The following is a 20,941-nucleotide window of genomic DNA, read 5'->3' as shown; positions in this document are numbered from 1 at the left end:
GTCTAGACCCGAAACGTCGGCTTTCCTGCTCCTCTGATGCCGCTTGGCCTGCTTTGTTCATCCAGCTCTACACCTTGTTATCTCTAGTTCACCAGTTTCCTTTAGGAAAGGAAACTGCCATTCTTACCTGGCCTGGCCGACATGTGACTCCAGACCCACAGTAATGTTGTTGAGTCTTAATTGTCCTTGGGGCTATTATGAATGGACAATAAATGCTGGCTTAGACAGTGATGCACTAATCTTGCAAAAGATGAAAATATTGTAGGTAATGGAAATAAGTAGTGCTGTCATATCTGGAGGAGGTTAAAGGTGTAAACGTTTGTAGTGATTGAAGGAGATTACATGCATCTGGAGGGGAGTAGGGACTGGCAGCGTTTACAGAGATCTCTCTCGGGGCAATTACCATTCCAGGAGCAGTAATGTGAAGAATGAACTCACTGACAGCCTACTTTAGCAAACCATTAAATCATCAGTCTGTGTTAACAGACAGGTCGGTGGTTCGAGACCATACAAGGATGGGGTGGACAAAGTCAGAAGTCACACGATACCAGGTTATAGTCCAACAGGTTTATTTGAAATCACAAGCTTTCAGAATGTAGCCCCTTCGTCAGGTGAAGTGAAAAGCACACAGAATGTAAAGGCGGAGAGATCAAGGAGAGAGAGAGATCAAAAGACCATATAAATACTGAGTGGAATGTCGAATATTAAGTCTCTGCAGGTGATCAAAACTGTCCGCTCCTGTAATTCCTCCTCTGTTTGTAGCCTCCCCTAGTCCATAGAATACACCCTATTTCTATCAGCTTCTCCAATCCTTAACCCCATCTGAATCAGTGTAACCCTCTCGAGTAGATAATACCTACAGGCCTGTCTTCCTCTGTACGATCCTCCTGCCAATACAAAAATCTGTGTCTGTGTATTTCTCTTTTACCCCTACATCCATCCTTATCGATGCAATCTTCTCCAGCCCTACAAACCTCCTTATCTGTGAAAAATTCTTCAGTGCTTTGAGCTGTCCATGTCTATGTAGGTCCTTCCAGATCTGAAAAAAAACTTCCCAATCGTTGTAATTACATCAAGGTCCTACTACTTTCACTTTCTGTGTAAAGTTCTCCTATCACTATTTTAAAAACTCCTAAATTCAGTAACCTCCTCCAGTTATTAGAATCTTCCTTGTCTCTGGCCACCCTCCATATCACGTAATTTAGTTTCTACAATTCTAAAGATGACTGTAAAGTCCTCCTGCTTCTACAACACTCATCCTTCATTCTCCTATGATTCCGCCTCCCAATGAGTTTCTAAAGATTCACAAACCTGTAAATTGGGTTTTCTGTTTTGTTTCAGTAACAATTTTCCGACAGCCAACTGACAAGATTTTCATGAATTCTCTTCACAATTCTCTGCCTTAAACCATGTCTAGGGACCCCTGCTCAGTTACCAGAGGTTTGAGATTCACCCTCAAATGGAAATGAAAGGGCAGTTGTTGAAAACAGGTTTTTATTTCGCCTTTGAGCGAGACGTTATTGTGAAAAGCATACCCCCAAACCTGTCGTTGGCAGGATTTGCACCTGCATGGGGAATCCCCAATGGGCTTTTCTAATCCACCGCCTTAATCACTCAGCCAGGACGACAACATTGAACTAGCGCCTTACATTTGTCCATAGCATTATGGGCTGGTCTGAGGTGTACAAGTATCACCCCGTATCAATCACCCACAATTACTCTCTCTCCTTGTGTTTCCCTTTGTGTGCTTCACGGTACTGTACCCTAAGGGACTGAGTGCATTGTTTATTTTGAAAACTCTCCTCAGGTTAGCTATACAGCTTCATATAGAGGCCATAATTCGGAGGAGAAGATGTCGGCCATTCTGCCAGTCGAATCTTCTCCACCAATCAGTGAGAACATGATTGATCTGATCATTCTCAACCCCACTTTTCTGCCTTTCCCATAACCCTTGATTCACTTCCTGATTAAAGATCTGTCCACCTCACCCTTGAACATCATTAATGACCCTGCCTCTGTGATAAAGATTTCCACAGATTAGCGACCTTCTGAGTGAAGAAATTCATCCTCATCTCTATATAGAATGTACCAATCTGTGTTCTGAAATTACACCGTCTGGTACTACTCTCTCCCACAAGGCAAAACAACCTTTCTGCATCTACCCTGTCAAGTCCCCTAAGAATCCTGACTAAGAGTAACTGGACTTGAAACTTTAACTCTGACGCTGCCTGACCTGCTAAGTTTCTCCAGAATCCACGGATCTTTGTTTTATTTTACCCAGAAGAATCATATATCTTTCAAAAAGAAGCGAGGATTTTTATTTAAAATTTTGTCATGCAAATTGGAGGTTGTAGGTGCTTCCTCATGTTACTTCCCAGCTTCATGTGAAAGAAATCCTTTGGCTCAGGGTGAACCTTTCCGCTCTGGTGACCCTTCTTCAGAATTGGATCTGGACCCTTTCTGGGAGACACATCATTTCCACCATTCGGTCATGTTTTCAGACTCCATACAGAATTCAATGTTCATACAAAACTACAGCCTGTTTACAGCAAAGCAAAGAAACATTAGGGTGCTCCCCTCCCTTTGTTATGCCCCATTGTTTGCCCATCATTCTGTAGTTTATACTGCCTTGCCTAGTTCGTCTTGCCGAGTGGAACATTGCTCATATCAGCTGCTTCTTGTCCGACCGAATGGTCTTCCTGAAGTTTTCAGAACGACAAACAAGAAGTTGAAATTCCAAATACAAACAGATCCACCCTGCAGTCTGGCAGAAATGGAACAATATGAAGACTACTTCAGCAAAAATGCCAATCACTCCTTACTTTGTTAAAGTAGCAGGAACATGTAACTATGCAAAGGGCACCATGAGACTTGAATTCACAACCCCTTGTTTACAAGTTCGATACTCAACCCACTGAAGAATGGATCCTAAGACAAAACATAGCTTTTAAAATGACAAGTATTGAGAGCAGTTTGATGTTATCAGCTATAGAGAGGAGTGTGTTACAACCCCTGGCAAGGTCTTGAAATGTACCGACTGAAATATGGTACCATGCAATATAAACTGCAATGTCATAGATGGCTAGGTAGCCTAGGTGACAGAAACTAAGGCAATCTGATATAAAAAAGATGGAGGCAAGGACGAGGGGGCAATATACAAAAGGCTGAAAGAATGCAATGACGAATCAGACAGTTTCTAGATTGATGTAATCAAAAGACATGGCCAATTGTAATTTAACTTCAATTGAGCCAGTACATGACAATCTAAGTTTTTGTTCTCGGTTCAGTCTGTTATCCATCACTGTGAGTCTGACAGCTCCGTAACTCACTGGAGGGACCATTAACTTCAGTGCCGAGAAGTTCAACTGGTGAATTTATTCACAGTCTGGAGCTCGACAGAGAAACAGGTTTCAGTAAACTCTGCTTCCTATTCAGAACCGTTTGAGAGTTTCCACAGAATAAAGTCAGGCTGAAGGTGTTGCCAGGGTCATAATAAATAATAACGACTCCAGGTGGAGTCATAAACAGATTAAAGTCACCGCATCTCCTGTCTGAACATCTGAGGAGAGCGGCTAAGTGACAGAATCTCCACGACCCAGATCTGAAAACATTAGAGCGGTACATATTGCAAATTCAGATTCAGATTTTGTTTGGGAAATGACAGAAAAGTTGGAAAGTGTTCAATCCACAATTACCCAGCAGAATTACCCCGACAACCCAGACCCTGAACAGGGACGTCGTCCTGTTCACTCTTTAAAAGGAAGGTGAACATTTGTGTTTCAGGATGCTCTCCCTTCACTGTCATGTGCCCCCAATGATGTTGTGAGACCGGGAGAGGGTGAACCTGTTGTAAGTGAATGGAAACTCCACGAGCTGCACCTCAGTGTAATAGGGTGACAGCCCTGTTTCAAAGACATAACAACAGTTAAAAGTGTTTTCTGACTTTTAACTTTTTTTTTCACAAAACATGAACCTGCACTTCACAGAATCTAGTCTTCTGCATTCGCTACTCACAATGTGGTCTCCTCTACATTGGGGAAACAAAGCATAGACTTGACGACCGCTTCACAGAACATCTACGTTTTGCTCCCAAAAAAGACCCTGAACTACCTGTTGCCTGCACGTTAACGCACCACCCTGCTCCCTGGCCAAAATCTCTGATTCTGGCTTGCTGCAGTGTTCCAGCGAAGCCCAAAGCAAGCTGGAATAACAACATCTCATTTTCCACTTGGGGACCCTACAGCCCTCCGGACTCAATATTGAGTTCAACAATTTTAGGGCCTAAACTCTCCCATGACCCAGCTACCTACCTCACACACCAGGCCTTGTTGCCACATAGCCTGCCATTACACACCCCCTGTTGTTCGTCACTAACAGTCCCCATTAACAATTATTCAGCCTCACAGCCTGATCGTTAGCAACTCTTTTGTCCGTCCAACTGTCTTTCTCTCTCTTTGGGCTCTAACCTATCGTTTACTCCCTACCCCACCCAACTTCCTATTTTCTGCAGATAAACTGACCTTTTCCCAGCCAGCATCAGTTCTGAGGAAGGGAACATGGACCCGAAACGTTAACTCTGTTTTTCACTTCACAGATGCTGCCAGACCTGCTGAGCTTCTCCAGCAACATTGTTTTTGTTCGGAATTGACATATATTTCCTTGCCACGATGACAACGGACTTGGTGGGGCAGTTACAGGCTGTGTTGTTATCTGGAAGCTCTGCATCTTCCTATTGGATTTGATTTGTTCCCAGCTCAGTAGTCTCGGAGAATTCAGTTGACCTTACCATCTGGAAAGTGGTTACGGTGAATCCAATGAGGTTTCACTTGTGGTTTAGTGAGCTCCACTTTGTCAGAGTAATCCATAGATGCTTCATCTTATAACAGCGAAACCTGTTGTTACTAATCTGTACCTAATCTGGATTTAGAAAGCCTGGACTTCTGTGCTACAAAATCAAACAAGGTTTCCTTCTTCAACCCTGCTTTGTAAATTAGAAATTTCCCTAGGAAAGAATGGTGATTGTAACGTAGCGCAAAATGTTTCCTCTTAGGTGGCAGTCAACTCATCACTGATTGGAGTCACTACAGTATGTCTGATGACAGGAGGAAGCGAGATTAAGATATTCTGAGATGTGGCAGCAGATTATTGAGATTGAAAATGATAACATGTGTCTTTAAATCGCCAAAATTACTCTTACAGAGAGACAGAATCAAGAACAACTTCTTCTCAAATATTTTCGGAATTATGAAGGAAACTGATACATCAGGGTTGAGCTTTTTGTCCAAATTCTCTGAACAGATATCTCAAATGTTAATTCTGATCTCTCTCCCTACACCTCTGCGGCTGTAGGACTGTAGTGTGTACTTTTTCTGCGATCCTGATGCACTTTGAGTGGTACGATCTGACTATATAGGACACAAAACAAAACGTTTCACTGTATCTCAAAACATCTGGCAACAATCATTCAATCAATCAATCGCTGCAACATGTTATGGACAAGACCAGACTCAGTCAAAATGTATTAAGAAGATAGACTAGACTCAAATCATTTTTCATATTTTAAAGGTAAATGTATAGTGTTGTGTCCCTGAAACAATTCGACTAGTCAAACGACTTGGCATCAAGCAAAACACAATTTATTCAACTGCTACAGTTAAATTACAAAAAAAGAAAGAAGAACTTGAAATAACTTAATCATATCGGAAACCTTAACAGAGTAATTTATACAGTCACTATTACTAATTAAATGTTCAAATATAGTAACGTCCCATAAACATCCACTTGGCAAAAAGACAAATTCAGAAGTCAGATTTTCTCATAAGCAATATCCGCAGTTGGAAGAGAAACCCCAGTTTCTAACTGTAGCCTATAGAGGGGAAGAGCAGTTTTTACTTCTTCAAAACTCCAGCAGCCTCTGCCGAATCTAAAAGCAATAAAAAAGTAGAAATCCCAAGCCGTGAAAGCTGGCCACACTAGTTGTAGGGAGAAATATCAAAGAAGAGTCTTGAGTTCTGTGTTCAGCAGTACAAACAATATGTATTTAGAGCTCTTTTGCCACATATGTGGGAGAGGGCAGAGACCACTCCATCGGACCTAGTCGCCTTCTTAAATACAGTTCAGATCAAATGTCTGTGACACTATGGTTCCCCACCTGAGAAAAATATTTTTATACCTTTTGCATTGCAATAGTTGCATGCCAATTGATGTCATTGTTAGCCACATCCCCTAATCTATACAAGTCCAGTAAATCTCTGAGTAATGATGGACAAATTTATTGGCAGACCTCGGTTCTCTTATAATCTACTGATGTCGACCAGATACATTTAATCACCTGTCTTTGGGATCTTACAATGCTTCTTACAGTTGTATTCCTTCCCAGACATTTGCTAGCTGCACCATATTATTTACCAATAACCTAAACAGCTTCAATTCACTAAGAAATCTTCCAAATTCTGTACTAACTTTAGAAAAGTAGATTCGGAAGGATATCTACCAATTCATATAAATTCCTCAAAATCAACTCTGATATAAACGGCATACATTGGTTCGGTGACAAACACTGCTGCTACACAGCACTCGAGATCTGGGTTCAATTCTAACCTTGGGTGACCGTCTGTGTTGAATTTGCACATTCCCCTTTGTTCCACCGGGTGTTCGAGTTTCCTCCTACAATCCAAAATGTGCAGGTTAGGCAGATTGGCCATGCAAAATTATCCACAGTGTTCAGGGATATGTAGTTTAGGTGCATTAACCATAGAAAATATGGGAGATGGATCCGGGTGGGATGCTCTTCAGAGTATTGGTGTGGACTTGTTGGGCCGAATGGCCTGTTTCCACACTGTGGAGATTCTGTTCTACTACAATCCTGTCACACAGTTGACAAATTGAGAACAGCTCTTCTCTCACTTCAATTTGGGAGATCAAACAGTGATTTTGACTTGCAACTGCAGTTTATGAACCCTGTTATTTACATGTTGTAAGTAAATATTAAACTTATATTTCATTTTTAAATAAATTTTTACTCTAAACAATTTCCATTACTAATTATCATATTAAAAGTAACTATTCGAATTCCTGATAAGAGTGAAATTCAATCACTTACAAATTTACCAACCTATTAAGTGAAACCTGTTTAGATTCCACAAACAACTAGGGGACCTAACCATAATCTTCATTCTGTATTCTGTAATATGTCTTTGCCACTCTTCCCTTGATTTTTGGATTTTAGAATTTGTTAAAACTATCTACATCAGCACTTGAGATTCAGTTGTTTGTTTCTCCACAGTCGTAACCTCTCTTTTCACAACCTCCGTCTGTTCTCTTCGTGTGCCAATAGGTTATTTTGTAGGTTGTGTTTACACCACTTGTTACTTTATCTTCCCTAATAATGCTTTGAACCTCTTTCCTGCCTACAAACATTTGCTGAAGGGATGCAACAAACCATTTCACACTAATTTGTTGTTTGCCTTTCTAATTCTACAATTGCCTAAACAGTTCAGAATACTGTAGGGTCAGACTTCTACGTTTTAGTAAATAATAAGCTTGGGACTGTGGCGAAACTAGGCCTTTCAAAATGTCCCTTTTAAAAGACGTATATGTTTAGAATTGCCTGTTTACAAAAATCTGAATAACTTCCCTAATGTTTATTTCTATGTAGAATCTCATCTGAATTAATATATCTATAGAAGTCTATCCGTGAACATGTGCTATATGTAACTGTTAAACCCTTTCAGCCATCTTGTGTTAGCTAAAATAAAAGCCCAAATGGCCATCTTGTCAACTTCCGGTCATAGGCTGCTAAAACAGGTCCCCATTCATAGCTTTTATTTCTCACCACAACATCATTATTCATCACTTTGTCTGCCACACTTCTGTTCTCTCTCCCTGAACTCCATTTCCACCTATTGGTTGCTTCTTCTTCTTCCGCACCTTTCCTTCAGCATCTTTATTAACATTTTCCTCGTGCAATTGGTTCTGAAGAAGTGTCATCTTGATAGCGATCAGATCAATGTGCAATGCCAATTGATTCAATCTTCAGTGCCGATTACCTTAAACTCACCAGCAAGAAGTAAGTTGCAATGCATGTAATTTCTTCATGGTGTGGTTGGTGAATTTGCTTGAACAGGGAAGATTCTGTTTGAATTCTTGCATCCGCTCTGCCATTCAACCTGAGCATGGCTAATTTTCTGATTCAACTTTACCATTCTTCATGTTGCCATCATTTTCTGTGACTTTCGTTACCGTCCAGACATTTTCCGCACTGTGATTACAAAATGCTCAAAGGTTAAACATACAGAAACATGGAACATATTATTAGAGCTTCTACCCTGTCAATCCACTCAAAAATTGTATCCATTTCAACTGAACAAGTGTCCTTTTTTTTTTCCAAACGTCAAGACATATAATATTGCTATGCTCAATATATTGTTAAAAGGCAATCCTCTTGTTCCAGAATCGAGTCCCTTGAAACATTTCTGTTCTCCATCCAAATAAACATATAAACGATTTTTTAATTTTATACATTTATTGCAAGTATTGTTTGCTGTAATACAACTGTTCATATCAAGTATAAAACCGCCATTTGTGTTCCTAGTTGCTTGCGAAAATGTCAAGTCACCTCTCTGTGATTCAACTACAAATACACCCAAATATATCATACTCTCTTGCCATTCAAAATACACATTGTTTATTTTTTTCAAAACAAACTAGATAGCTTTGCACTTAGGCATATTAGATTATATCCAAACACCATTGTTGCATCTATGTCTTTTTCTTTGACGTATGCAACTCATCAGATGACGTCCAGGGGATTTGTTGTCACTTCATCTCAATGCTTTGTTGGGACTGTTTCTTTGTTCATGGTATTAATTTTAAGTTCATCAGTTCAACAACATTTGTTTATTTCTTAGTTTTGAAGGTTTCATATCTTTGATTGAGGAGACATTAAGTTGGAGTTTTAGATGCATACACGTTATGCACGAACACTTTGAACCCAAAACAATACGTCACGAAAGTAATTCAGTTTGATATACTTATCTTATGTTCCACTTGTTTGGACATAAGTACATAATGACCTCGGTCTGCACTTTACTAATTAAATTCTTAAATCTTTATATCATTTTTTTAGAAAATTCCCTTTTCTCAAAAAAAAACTGCTGCTTCACAAGATATCAAGAAGTATGTTACCAATATATGGAAAGAAAATATTGTTATCGACTAATGTCTGTACTTTTTTTATCCAAGTGCTCAAGAGAGAATTATGTTTCTCCTTTTATCTGTTCCTAGAATTGGGTCCTTGCTTTCTAGTTCAGTACTTATTGCTAATTTCTGAGTGCCTCGTGTGCTGTGAGAGTTAAACATGTTCTTCTGGTTCTGGAGGCATGAAAGGAAAGGCAGACTGCGTATTAGGAGGTGACAGGGAAATGGGATAAGTATGATATCATTTCCAAAGACCGCATTTAGATTGGATAGCTCTGAAAATCAGTTTTTCTGAATAATTCTATTATTCTACGACGAGAGCAACTTCTGCCAATCAGGACAGCCTTCCAATTGATATGAAGGCAAAATTAAGTTCATTTACTGCAAATTGTTTATTGGAATTGAAAACTCGTCTCATTAATGATGATCACAAAATCAACATTGATTTTACATTTTGAATAGTCTTCACTTTTTATAAGCTCTCTGGTATCGCAACTGGGGAAGGGTTTTTCTTTGGCTGGATTCCCATAAGAGAGTTAAGATAATCCCACGCAAGGCTCTGTTAAAAAAGTCAAAGGTGGCCAGACTTATAGACAACTTTGTATTGAAGGTTAGCGTTTGGTTAGAAGGCATGATATAAAGTGCAAATTATTAAAAGATTGGAGCCATATTGCTCTGGTGTGATACTGCTGTTCGGCGGGGATCCACACTTGGTTCTGATGTGCTCGTTATCTATCAGTTACTTAGATGAAAAGAGTTGCATATTGAACTTCAAGGGTAGAATTCATTAGCAGGTACAGATATGTATGCAGACAAAAACCACACTTAACTAAAATAAAATGAACAAAGTGATAGAAGTAAATGTGGAAATGGAGTTGATACAGAAGCATGGAAATTATTGAGATTAGATTAAATGTTCAATATTTTCCTAATGCGATGAAATAAGAGGAACTGATGTGTTTCAACATGTTTAATGATTTGTTTTCGCAGACCATATAATGATTATACATGATTGTATTTTAAAAGCTGGTTCACTGAATAATGACTTTTATTAGAAAAGGCTGAACATTTAAAAAAAAAACAATTGAGTGATATTTCCGTTCACAGAACATCGATTGGATACAAGATATTGCTTTGAGTTCAGGACAATCCATTAGCTCCCGAGGAGTTATTGAATTCACGGAATTCAGGAGTGGCGCAACTCAAATCTGTCAGAATGTTGATGTTTGCTGAATAATTAAATCAGTATGACTATTTGCACAAATATAATTTTAACACCCTTGATAGCATAAGGTTGCTATTTGATCTTGTGTTTGATCTTATAATGTCAGAAAACATGGAAACAGACGCTTCAGTTCAACCAGTCCATGCCGAATGTAATCCCAAACTCATCTAGTCCCACCTGACTGCTCCTGGCCCATATCTGCCCAAATCTTTCCTATTCATGTACTAATCCACATGTCTTTTAAACACTGTGATTGTACCCACATTCACAGAGTTTAAAATGATAAATTATCCAATAGAGTAAGTGGTGAGAATTTATTGTCCATTCGATTACTCATAGTCAAGTGAACAACATGTCACAAACCCAGGTAAGCTTTTGCATTAGAAATTAGGAAGGATTTTTTTTTTTAACTGAATGTTTGCTAGAACTGTGTACTGGAAACATAATGAATGGGGCATAACCCACTTCAGTTTCCCTAAGTAAATGAGATAACAAGGTGCAGAGCTGGATGAACACAGCAGGCCAAGCAGCATCAGAGGAGCAGGAAAGCTGACGTTTCGGGCCTAGACCCTTCTTAAGATTTTTCTGAAGAAGAGTGTAGGCCCAAAACGTCAGCTTTCTGCTCCTCTGATGCTGCTTGGCCTGCTGTTTTCATCCAGCTCTGCAACTTGTTATCTCAGATTCTCCAGCATCTGCAGTTCCTACCATCTCCCTAAGAAAATGCTCAGTTTTAGTTTCTTGAATCCTACATATGTGCAACAGTCAACTGATTGAAGTTGCAATCGCACTTTGCTTCCCTGTGATTGTAAAGTAAAAGGCACAATATTCTGACCTCTCCTAGTTTCATTGATTTCAGTGCTAGGGAGGAGCGAATAATGAATGGATTCATTCCTGTGTGTGAAATATTCCTTCGTTCTGCTGTTCTCAATTGGAGCAGGAACTCCTAATTATAATTTCAACAGAATGTAACTGCAAAGTAGAGATTTAGCAATTGCATTCTCGACGTTCAGAGCTGAGAACTTGAGGCGATGAAATACATTGGGAATGTCCCAGTGGACAGAGAGAAAAAACAACACAGATATAATAGGTCAGTGAGATGCTCACTTATTCACTAAATTGTTGAGAAATGTTCATTACAATTTCCTTCCCAGTATACCACGCTGGTGATGTTTCAATAAAGCTTTGATTACAGAGATTTGAGGTAAAAGTACTAATAGCTCTACCAGAAAAGTACTGTATTGAGTCAACAGTGGCAACAAGGTAAACAATGCAGATGACTTGTTTTTTTTTTCTATAAATTGCTTTTTCTTAATTATTTGTTGCATGGGAGGTAGCACTGCCTGCCAAGACGGGTATGTATTGCCGATCTTTAATGGCCTATAAACTGAAACACTTCCTTGGACATTTCAGTGAGAATTTAAGCTCCTCATTGCAGGTCTGGAGTAACGTACTTCCTGCTCAGGAAAAGTTGGTAGTTTTCTTCCTGAAAGAACGGGCAATAAATGCTTGTCAGCCAGCGATGCCCACGTCCCACAAATGAATTTTTAAAAAAATTAGTAGAACCTAATGTCCACAAACCTTTCCGTTCTCTTCTTTCTGAATTTAGAATTGGTTCGAAAAATAAAACTTCAGAAGTCTGAGATTGATGATAAATTTCAAAAACATTTCAATAGCTCCAGTTGTTCTTCCATTTTTTTGCAGATAACAAGTTAACTTGTTTTGTTTTCCTTTTAAATATTACAGTTACTGACGAATTTTACTTATTTGAAGGCTGATTTCCAGATACAAGAGAGTAGAATAAATACACTTACAATGGGGTTTGAGGCATTTATTAATAATTACTTTTAGAATCCTTACGGTGTGGAAACAGGACATTCGGTCTAATTTGTCCACATCGACCTTCGAAGAACATCCCATCCAGATCCATCACTTTAGCCTATCCCTGTAAATTGCATTTCCAAGGCTATCATACCTAACCCATACATTCCTGGACACTATGGGTAATTTCGTATGGCCAATCCAAAGAATGTGTACTTCTTTGAACTGTGGACGGAAACTTGAGCACCTGGGGTGGAATAAAACCCGGTTTCTTGGCGCTGTGAGGCAGCAGTGCCAACTACTGAGCAACCATTCCGCTCAGATAAGAATGGACGTGACATACATTTAGAATATATGAGATCTTAAAGCAATGGGGAGTGGAAAATAAAGATAAATGAGGGCGGGAATTTTAATGCGATAATGCTGCAATTTACAGAAATAATAATCATTTAATGAATGTCCAAATTATACCAAGTGGTACATGAAATAACTTCATGCTGCAAAATCTATGACAAGTTCTTTTATGTTTTAATTCATGAATGGAATGTGAGCATCACTGGCTAGGTCACAACTTATTGCCGAGAGTGCAGTTAAGAGTCAAAGACATTGTTGCAGGTCTGGTGTCACATGCAAGTCACACCAGGTAAGGATGAGAGATTTTGTTCCCATAAGGACATTACTGAATCAGATAGGTTTTGTCACAACAAGCAACAACAATTTTATTAGTCATCATTAGACTCTTAGTTCCAAATGTTAATTGAATTCGAATTTCTAACATTGGGAGGATTCCAACCTGGGTCCCCAGAACAATACCTGGGTCCTGGACTGGGAAAAATAACACTAGGCTATCACTTACCCCAGTATAGCTGCTCAGATCAAAAGAGTGTAGAGTTTCAAAAAATATACTCGCTATTTCCACAGAAAAAGTGTCACTTAATGAATGTCCAAATTAGATTAAATGGATATTTCAACATATTATTTAATTCCTGCCTGAACTTATTCTGTGTTACAGCATAAATACAAGTGTTGGTGCAACAGCTAAGAAGTTGAAGCATATACCCACTTTCCTGCAGTATGAATCTAGGGTCGCGGAAATCAGAACCTGCAAAATAATTGCCATTTGTAAATCGCACGTACAACAAATTTACAACATAGGTCATCCATAAGAGTATGAAACTACCCGATATAGAAATAAGTAAAAGGATGGATCTTCTCCGGTTCTCCACCTCCCGGTCATTCTGATTTTGTCCATTGCTGTGGATATGAAGTCTCTTGCGAGCTCTCGTGGCTGATAAAATATGCCTGACAGTCAGAGCATTGAGCAGAAGAATCAGACCAAAAGGGACACAAGGAGTCAGAATACGGTCCAACCAGTCAAATGCTGCCCAAACAGGTGCCATGTAAAATAATAACTTAATGTTGCAAAACCATGGTACATTGTCTATTATGTATAAAGGTTCATATATAACGTAACAGGGGATGTTTTTAATGCAGCTCAGAGAACTGGCAGTTGTTATAACCACAGCTGCTGTTTTCCCAGAGCAATAATTCATTTTCAGTTGCTGGCAACAGATAGCTACACAACGATCAAAGGTAAAAGCAACTGTTAACCAGACTGAACTGTCCCTGGCTGCATACGTTAGGACAGCACTAACACTGCAGCCTGGAGTTGTTGTCAGAAAACTAACTGGGAAATAAATACCACGAATCCGATTCAATACCACAGCAGTGATGATCACAAGCAAATCTGCTGCAGCCATGGACACCAGGTACCGAGTGATGCACCTGGAAAGACAACATCTTCCTCGAGCTAGGATCATAATCGCTGCTAAATTAGCGAGAAATAAGAGAGATCAGGATCAGTATTGATGAGTATGTCTAATGAGAAAATGAACCAATAGGTACATTGCAACTATCGCCATATAGAATATATAATTGAATTGTGACACCTTTTAACAAAGACTTAGATGCTCAGTAGGTTTGTGACACGCCTTAACTAAAACGTATAAACATGAAGACTAGTGATATAGATGATCAAAAACCTGACAACATATCACAACGATACTTCTTCAACAATTATGGTACGGTAACATTTTATATGGAATAGCTATGTTAGCCAAAAAAACGTCTGGAATAAATGTAGCATTGTGACTTCTTGCACTGAACTGTGATACTTGTATAAAATCGTTGAGCAATGATTGTCTCACTCTTATAAATTAATTAGAACGTCAATTTTTGAAAAGCAAATTCCTTATTAAATTACCATATCAGAAATATGTACATGCTGGAAAGATTTTCACAGGAAATATATTACTGCATTTCTTTGTGTAGAACATCAATATCATATGAAAGACTAATAAAATATATGGCTACCTTTTCAATGTTACCAGGAATAGCGATTGCTGCAAAAATTGGTTGGTAAATCGCAAATACAGGACCAGTAACTGGGTTATGCATCTTAAAAAAAATCTGAGAATTCCACTTGTAATATAGGAAGATTGCGAACTATGTCATATTTATATCTGATGCACTTCATGTGGAAAAATGTGTTTCATCACTTTTGCTTCAGTTACAGTTCATCAAACAAACAAATCAAGAGATGCGTGTTCAGCCGAGGAGATTCCATATTGATCTTTATGGTGCTAATATCAATCTATGACATAATTTTGCTCCTTCTCTTTGCTGTTTTATTTTAATTGGCCAGCTGTGTTGGCATTTAAAATCCCATGTTGAACTTTTGCTAACATATCACATAGTAGAGTCACTGAGGAAAGGGGATGACAGAAAGTCTATTATTGAGTTAGTGAACCAATACCTTGGACTAAACTTCCAGGGTCATTTTTTAACAGTCCTTCATGGAATCTGAGTGGGTAGGGAATGTTTGTGTGAGGTGATGGGGTTGGGGTTTCTAACTTTTATTAACTGCATATATTTCAACAACAATGACCATGACAATATTGATTCCATTGAAACCAACCTGTTTTGAAATCAGATTTCCTTATACAGTCTGGCTCCTTCATGGTCCAACCTGTAGCTATATGGTTGACCTCAACTGCACTCTGAAATGTCCTAGCAAGGTATTGTGCTCTGCCAAATCATTTCAAGAATGTGAATAAGAAAAAATTCCAAAGGACATCACGAATCTACCTAATTGCAAAGACTGCAAAAACTCACACTAACCTGTAAACAATGTAGATTATTCATATTTACCATTTGGGAGTAATCTGATGCATTGATTTAGAGAATTATAGGGTCATAGAGTTACATAGCATGGAAACACATCCTTTGGTCCAATTGGTCCGCATTGACCAAATAAGTTATCCAGTCTCTTTTGCCAGCATTTGGTTCAGATCCCTGCGAACTGTGCAAAAGTATAACGTTCCAGAAGACGCTTCTGAGGCATCTAGAGGGCAAATAAGCCATAACGCCTGATAGATGCTATCCTTGTTTCGGGGCCATAATGATGAGAACCTTGATGGCAGGAAGCAATGGCAGAACAGTGCCAGGCATAACCAGATGCACACAGAGCAATAGCCACGCTAACGAGAGAATAATAAAAAAGCAGTCAACAGTTGAAACAAAATGAAATTTGATCCCAAGAGGAGGTGGAGAAGAGGTGAAGGGTATATTTCTCTATGTAACGAAGAGGATGCTCTGATATTAGGAATTGAGGCTTTTTTTTTCACAGCCGTAATCTGTCGTCATATTTGTCACATCCAAACTAATTAGCTGCATTCCCAACCCGAATCTTATTTCTTTTTCCTCTTTTTGTTTGGGATCATGTAGAGATAGGCCTTGGATGTGTATTGTATTAGCATCAGCAGCAGCATACCCAGTGACACAAACTTATATTAAATTTCCTGGCATTTTATTGTCTGGACACTATCACTTAGCAGCATTTACGTCCACTGTTTCCGAGAAGACAAGAAAACCCCTCCACCCTCTCACCATGAGTTTATGAGACACTTTATCCGGGAGTAATTCTTGGAACGAAGTGATACAGTCTCTCACCGTATCCTCAACTTATTGGCGAGTACATCCTTCCCTCCTTTACATATTGTATTTAGACCACTTAGCCTGTATTGTCTCTCCATTCTTCTTCTTCCAAAAATGCATTATCTCACATTTCTCAGCATTGAAATTCGGTTGCCTGGTGTCTGTTCATTTGGCAACTTTTCAATGCCCTCTGAATCGCTCAGCATCATCCTCACAACTCATTATTCTCCATAGCTTAGTATTATCTGTAAACTTAGAGACTTTGCTTTCGACAACCATCTCCAAATAGTTTATATACATCAGAAAATGCAAGGGTCCCAAAACCTATCCCTGGGGATCATCACTTTCAACTCGTCTTCAATCTGCAAATGCCCATGTATAATTACCTTCTGTTTCCTTTATTTTAGTCAACTTCAAATTCATGCTGCCAAGGACACATCAATCTCATACAGTTTTAATTTGCTAACCAACCTACCACGTGGTATCTTATCAATAATTTTCTGAAAATGAAAGTATACAACGTCCACGAAACTAACCTCATCCACTGGCTGTGTCTTCTCATCAAAGAACTCAATTAAATTTGTCAAACATGCCCTGTCCTTGACAAAGCCATGTTGAATGTTTAGTATTAACTTGCTTTTCTCTGTGTACGTCTTCCTTACGCTGTATCATGGCCTCCATCAGTTTCCCCACTATTGATGTCAAGCTGACAGGTTTGCAGTTTCCTGGATTATCCTTTTTCCTTTTCTTAAACAACGGTGCCAGATTTGCAATCGTCCAGCCGCTGTGACCAATCTTGTGTTCAGAAAGGCCTGGAAAAATTCAGTCAATGGCTCCGTAATTTGCTGTGTTGACGATCTCAGCAATCTAGGATGCAATCCATCCAGGCCTGGCGACTCCTGTACCATGTTTTAGCACATCTTCTTTATTTATCACAATACTGCTCAGTTGCTCAACACGCACGTTTTAAATAAGGCCATTGTCACCATATTCTAAGTTGATTAAAGGCAAAAACAAAACAATAATTTCGTTACTTTGCCATATCATTTGCGTCAGTGACAAGTTTACCCTGTTTGTTCCTTATGGGTCGCACATCTGTCCTTCATTAATCATTTATTATTAATATCCTTGAAGAACGTTTTACTTTATGTTTTAGTGCAGGCTGCCATCGTTTCCTAATGGCTCCTCTCGGCCTCAGCCTCTCTCCTACATTTAAGACACTCTTCCTGATATATTTTTTTTCATTCTTGTGTGGCTTAACAGGATGGGTGCAGAAAACTTGTATCCCTTATGAGATATTTTTTAGTATTAGGGAGCATAATCTCAGAATAGGACGCCACCCATTTAGGACAGATGTGAAGAGTGATTTCTTATTTCAAGGCGTAGTAAATTTGTGGAATTTCTTATAACAATAGCTGCAGAAATTGGGTTGGAAAACCATATACAAGGCTGAAATGGACAGATTTTTAATCATTAAGTGAATGAAGAACCATGGGGAAAAGGCAAGAATGGAGACAATGAATATTCGATCATCCATGATCTCATTGATTCACTGAGTAGACTTGATATGACGAATTTCTTACCTCTGCTCCATCCTATTATAATTTTATGAACTTATGTAGATGGTACTTTACTTTTATTCTGCTGGTGCTGAGCCAACATCAGGAGGGTTTGCTTTAAAAATTTTAAAGCAAGGTTTATTCTGTAGTGAATCATTCGCTAATGAAGTAGAGATAGTATTGTCGTAAAGCTAAGCGCAACAGGCTAGAGAACGAGTGAAATTACAGAGGTGATGCTCGTTACGTAATTTATTTTATTTTTGCCTCTGACATTCGTCCAAAGCGGCCATTGTAAAACTTTTATAAGTGTTCAACGTGCAGAATTTAGACTTGTTCACAGAACGGTCTTGCATGCAAGTACACCTCAGACAAATTTAGTAAAAATTATCTGCAAAGGAATGGGGACAAATATGTAATATCGAAACCGAGGTGCAGAATGACCTTGAAGAAGAAACCCAGCTGATTGTGAACAGTTAAGTTTTCATTCTAGATTTATTAAACTGCTTGAAAGAATGTATAAAAAGAACATTTATTTTACAGATATTATTTTGAACATAACCACTAAGCATCACATTGAGAACACACGTTCTGAAGTGCCACGTGTAAGGGTAAATCTAACAGACAACACAAAGAAGAAACTGGGATTCAATGTGATGGGAGACAATAAGTATGAGAAAAGAATGAGGTAATTGGTTATATGGGATTCATGCAATGTTTAGACCTGCTATTTGTGCAACTGTAGAACAGAAGTTTATTTTCACTCTCCTTCTCCAACTATAGGAGAAGAAAATTCTCTTCATGTCAGATAAACAAATAGAATCCTTAAATATGTCTAGCAAAAAAAAAAGAGATGATGTTAAACATTAAATATCGACAGAAAGTTTCGTTTCAGCTGCAATTATGTTAACAACCTAAATCAATATCCAGATGTAACAGAGAAGAGACATATACTTTACCAATTAGAGATACCTTCTCCTGTAACATTGCAACGTGATTTTTCAAAGCAGCTGTAAGTCGTTCTGTCTGATTCAGAAACTTACTCTTCCTCCCTGCTCCTTTTAATCTCATTTCCGCCACCACAGCATCACACAGACGTCCATTTAGAGGCTTTTTCACTCTCCGATGACTTGTAGAAGTGTGATGCACTATTATTGTTACACTCTCCACAATTAAATCGTGAATATCATATGGTTGTTTTGGATAGAATGCCCCGTCTTCATATTGAGTCTACACTCCATCATGTGGCACTATCTCAATGTTAAATTGCATGCATTTCGAACAGATATAGCAACTCAAGTCTTGATGTCCACGAGAAACTTTAGCTCATCAGTGGCAGCAGAAACAAATTTAATCACAATCTGCAAGATAACGACACAGCACAACCCCTTTTTTTCTGTTATCATTATGCCAGGGGACCACCTCTGGTCAGAGGAAAACTGCTGAAGGACAAGCCAAGACCAGCCCAAGGTACACTTTAAAATAAAGCGTCACCATACGTGAATCTATGAAACGGAGTTAGATGTACGTTGAGCGCTTGGCATACAAGGTGATAGATGGATAAAAGTGATCCGACAGGCATCAGATTAGATCTAAGCTCAATGATTCTACTGGGTATAGTCATGACGGTTGTTGGACATGTAAGCAAGTAAGCGGAGGATAATGCTTCGTAAGTATCTTCAAGGATGGGGGAGTTGAGCATATCACTTCAAAAGGCAAGGCTGAAGAAATTGCATCGAGTTTGCGGCACCTACTTCCACTAGTCCCACATTTTTGCACTTGGCTTTTCATCTAGAAAGTTTTGGTATTTCAAGGGCTCACTCAAGAATATTTAAAGATTGTGACATTTCAACTACCATCCCAGGCAATGCATTCATGATTCTTATCATCAACTGGGTGACGTTGATTTTTTCTAAACCCCCGAAATCTTCTGTCCTTTATCTTGAAATTAGGCCCTCATTAATGAATCGTCAACTAAGGGGAGCAGATGTTTTCTATTCGCCTTTTCCATGCCCCTCATAATCCTACACACCACAATCAGTTAAAAAAAAAACACCCTCCTGTGAAGAAAGTAAACTGACCCTATCCAGCATTTCTTCATAGCTAAAATGCATCATCCTAAGTGTTAGGGCTGCTCAAATTGAATAGCACAAAGTGGCTGACGGCTGCCCATAACTGAACAGAAAATGGCCGATGCAATGCAGTAGAACGTACTGACAGTAACTTTTTTTTTCATGTTTGCTGAATGTACAATCATTCTTACAAGAACATAAATAATAACATGTAACATTTGATTAAACACAAGTACAGCACTGTGCATAGTAGCTAACAATTCAATTTGCAGAATTTAATTCAATTGCAGAATTAGTTGTTTTTTTATGAATTTTTAATCAATCTGGAATATATATATATAAACTAAAAAAAAATAGTTTTATACAGTAAAAATGTCCCCCTCCCTCATATCATTTCATAGAAGAAGTTGGATTGAATATTATGGGGAAAACCACATAATTTTGTTATAACTTATAAGTTTCTAGTTTATTGGCGGTTCTGACAAATGTTCAAAAAGAAAGATAATGAGTATATCATGAAGGAGGGTGGTTGGACTACGACCCTGCCCATCTCAGTGAAGACCCTGTAGGAGATAATCAATTACAAAGAGACAATTCAGCTACACTGACCAATAGTAATCAAGGTGGGTGGCATGTGTGCTCTAAGCTGAAAAGCGTAAGTTAAGACATCTTAAAGATTTTTCTTTGCCTTTGGGCCTTTATGCCTTTTTTGATGTTTGTTGTAACTGTTGTAAATTGCAAATGGAGGTTGTCTGAATACGGCCTTTGACTTGAAATCTCGTCGAAAATCTGAGATTAAACTCCAGACAACATCCTGCTGAATCTCCTCTGCATCCGCTCCAGTGCAGCACGTGCTTCCTAATAGTGTGGTTACCCGAATTGCGCATAGAACTCCAACTGGGACCAAAACAAAGTTTTCTGCATCTCCAACATTTGGTCTGTGCCAAGACTGATAAAGCCATGAGCACGGTATTCCTACTTAACCATCTTTTTGAAATGTCCTGTTGTCTTCACCTGATTTAAGATGTTCACAGCCTTCATTGTATCAATATTTTAAATAGAGCTGCTCTCAGCTT

The 20,941-nt window shown here is 38.8% G+C and overlaps 1 protein-coding gene across 1 annotated transcript; it reads right to left on the bottom strand.

Moving 5' to 3' along the window:
- Window positions 1-13,170: 13,170 nt before the first annotated feature.
- LOC125483460 (probable G-protein coupled receptor 139) lies at window positions 13,171-14,058 on the bottom strand. Its single transcript, XM_048598661.1, has one exon. It carries the CDS (start codon window positions 13,999-14,001, stop codon window positions 13,171-13,173), a length of 831 nt encoding a protein of 276 aa, XP_048454618.1. The 5' UTR covers window positions 14,002-14,058.
- Between the last annotated feature and the right edge of the window lie 6,883 nt (window positions 14,059-20,941).

This window comes from Rhincodon typus, chromosome 7 (assembly GCF_021869965.1).
Source record: "Rhincodon typus isolate 14 chromosome 7, sRhiTyp1.1, whole genome shotgun sequence".
NCBI lineage: Eukaryota > Metazoa > Chordata > Chondrichthyes > Orectolobiformes > Rhincodontidae > Rhincodon > Rhincodon typus.
Note: the sequence above shows the minus strand (reverse complement) of the source record. Positions and strands in the feature narration are given on the sequence as shown.

Bases quoted from the DNA above. Each gene is read 5' to 3' on its own strand.
- LOC125483460 (XM_048598661.1), bottom strand. From the start codon at position 14,001: ATGGCTGCAGCAGATTTGCTTGTGATCATCACTGCTGTGGTATTGAAT.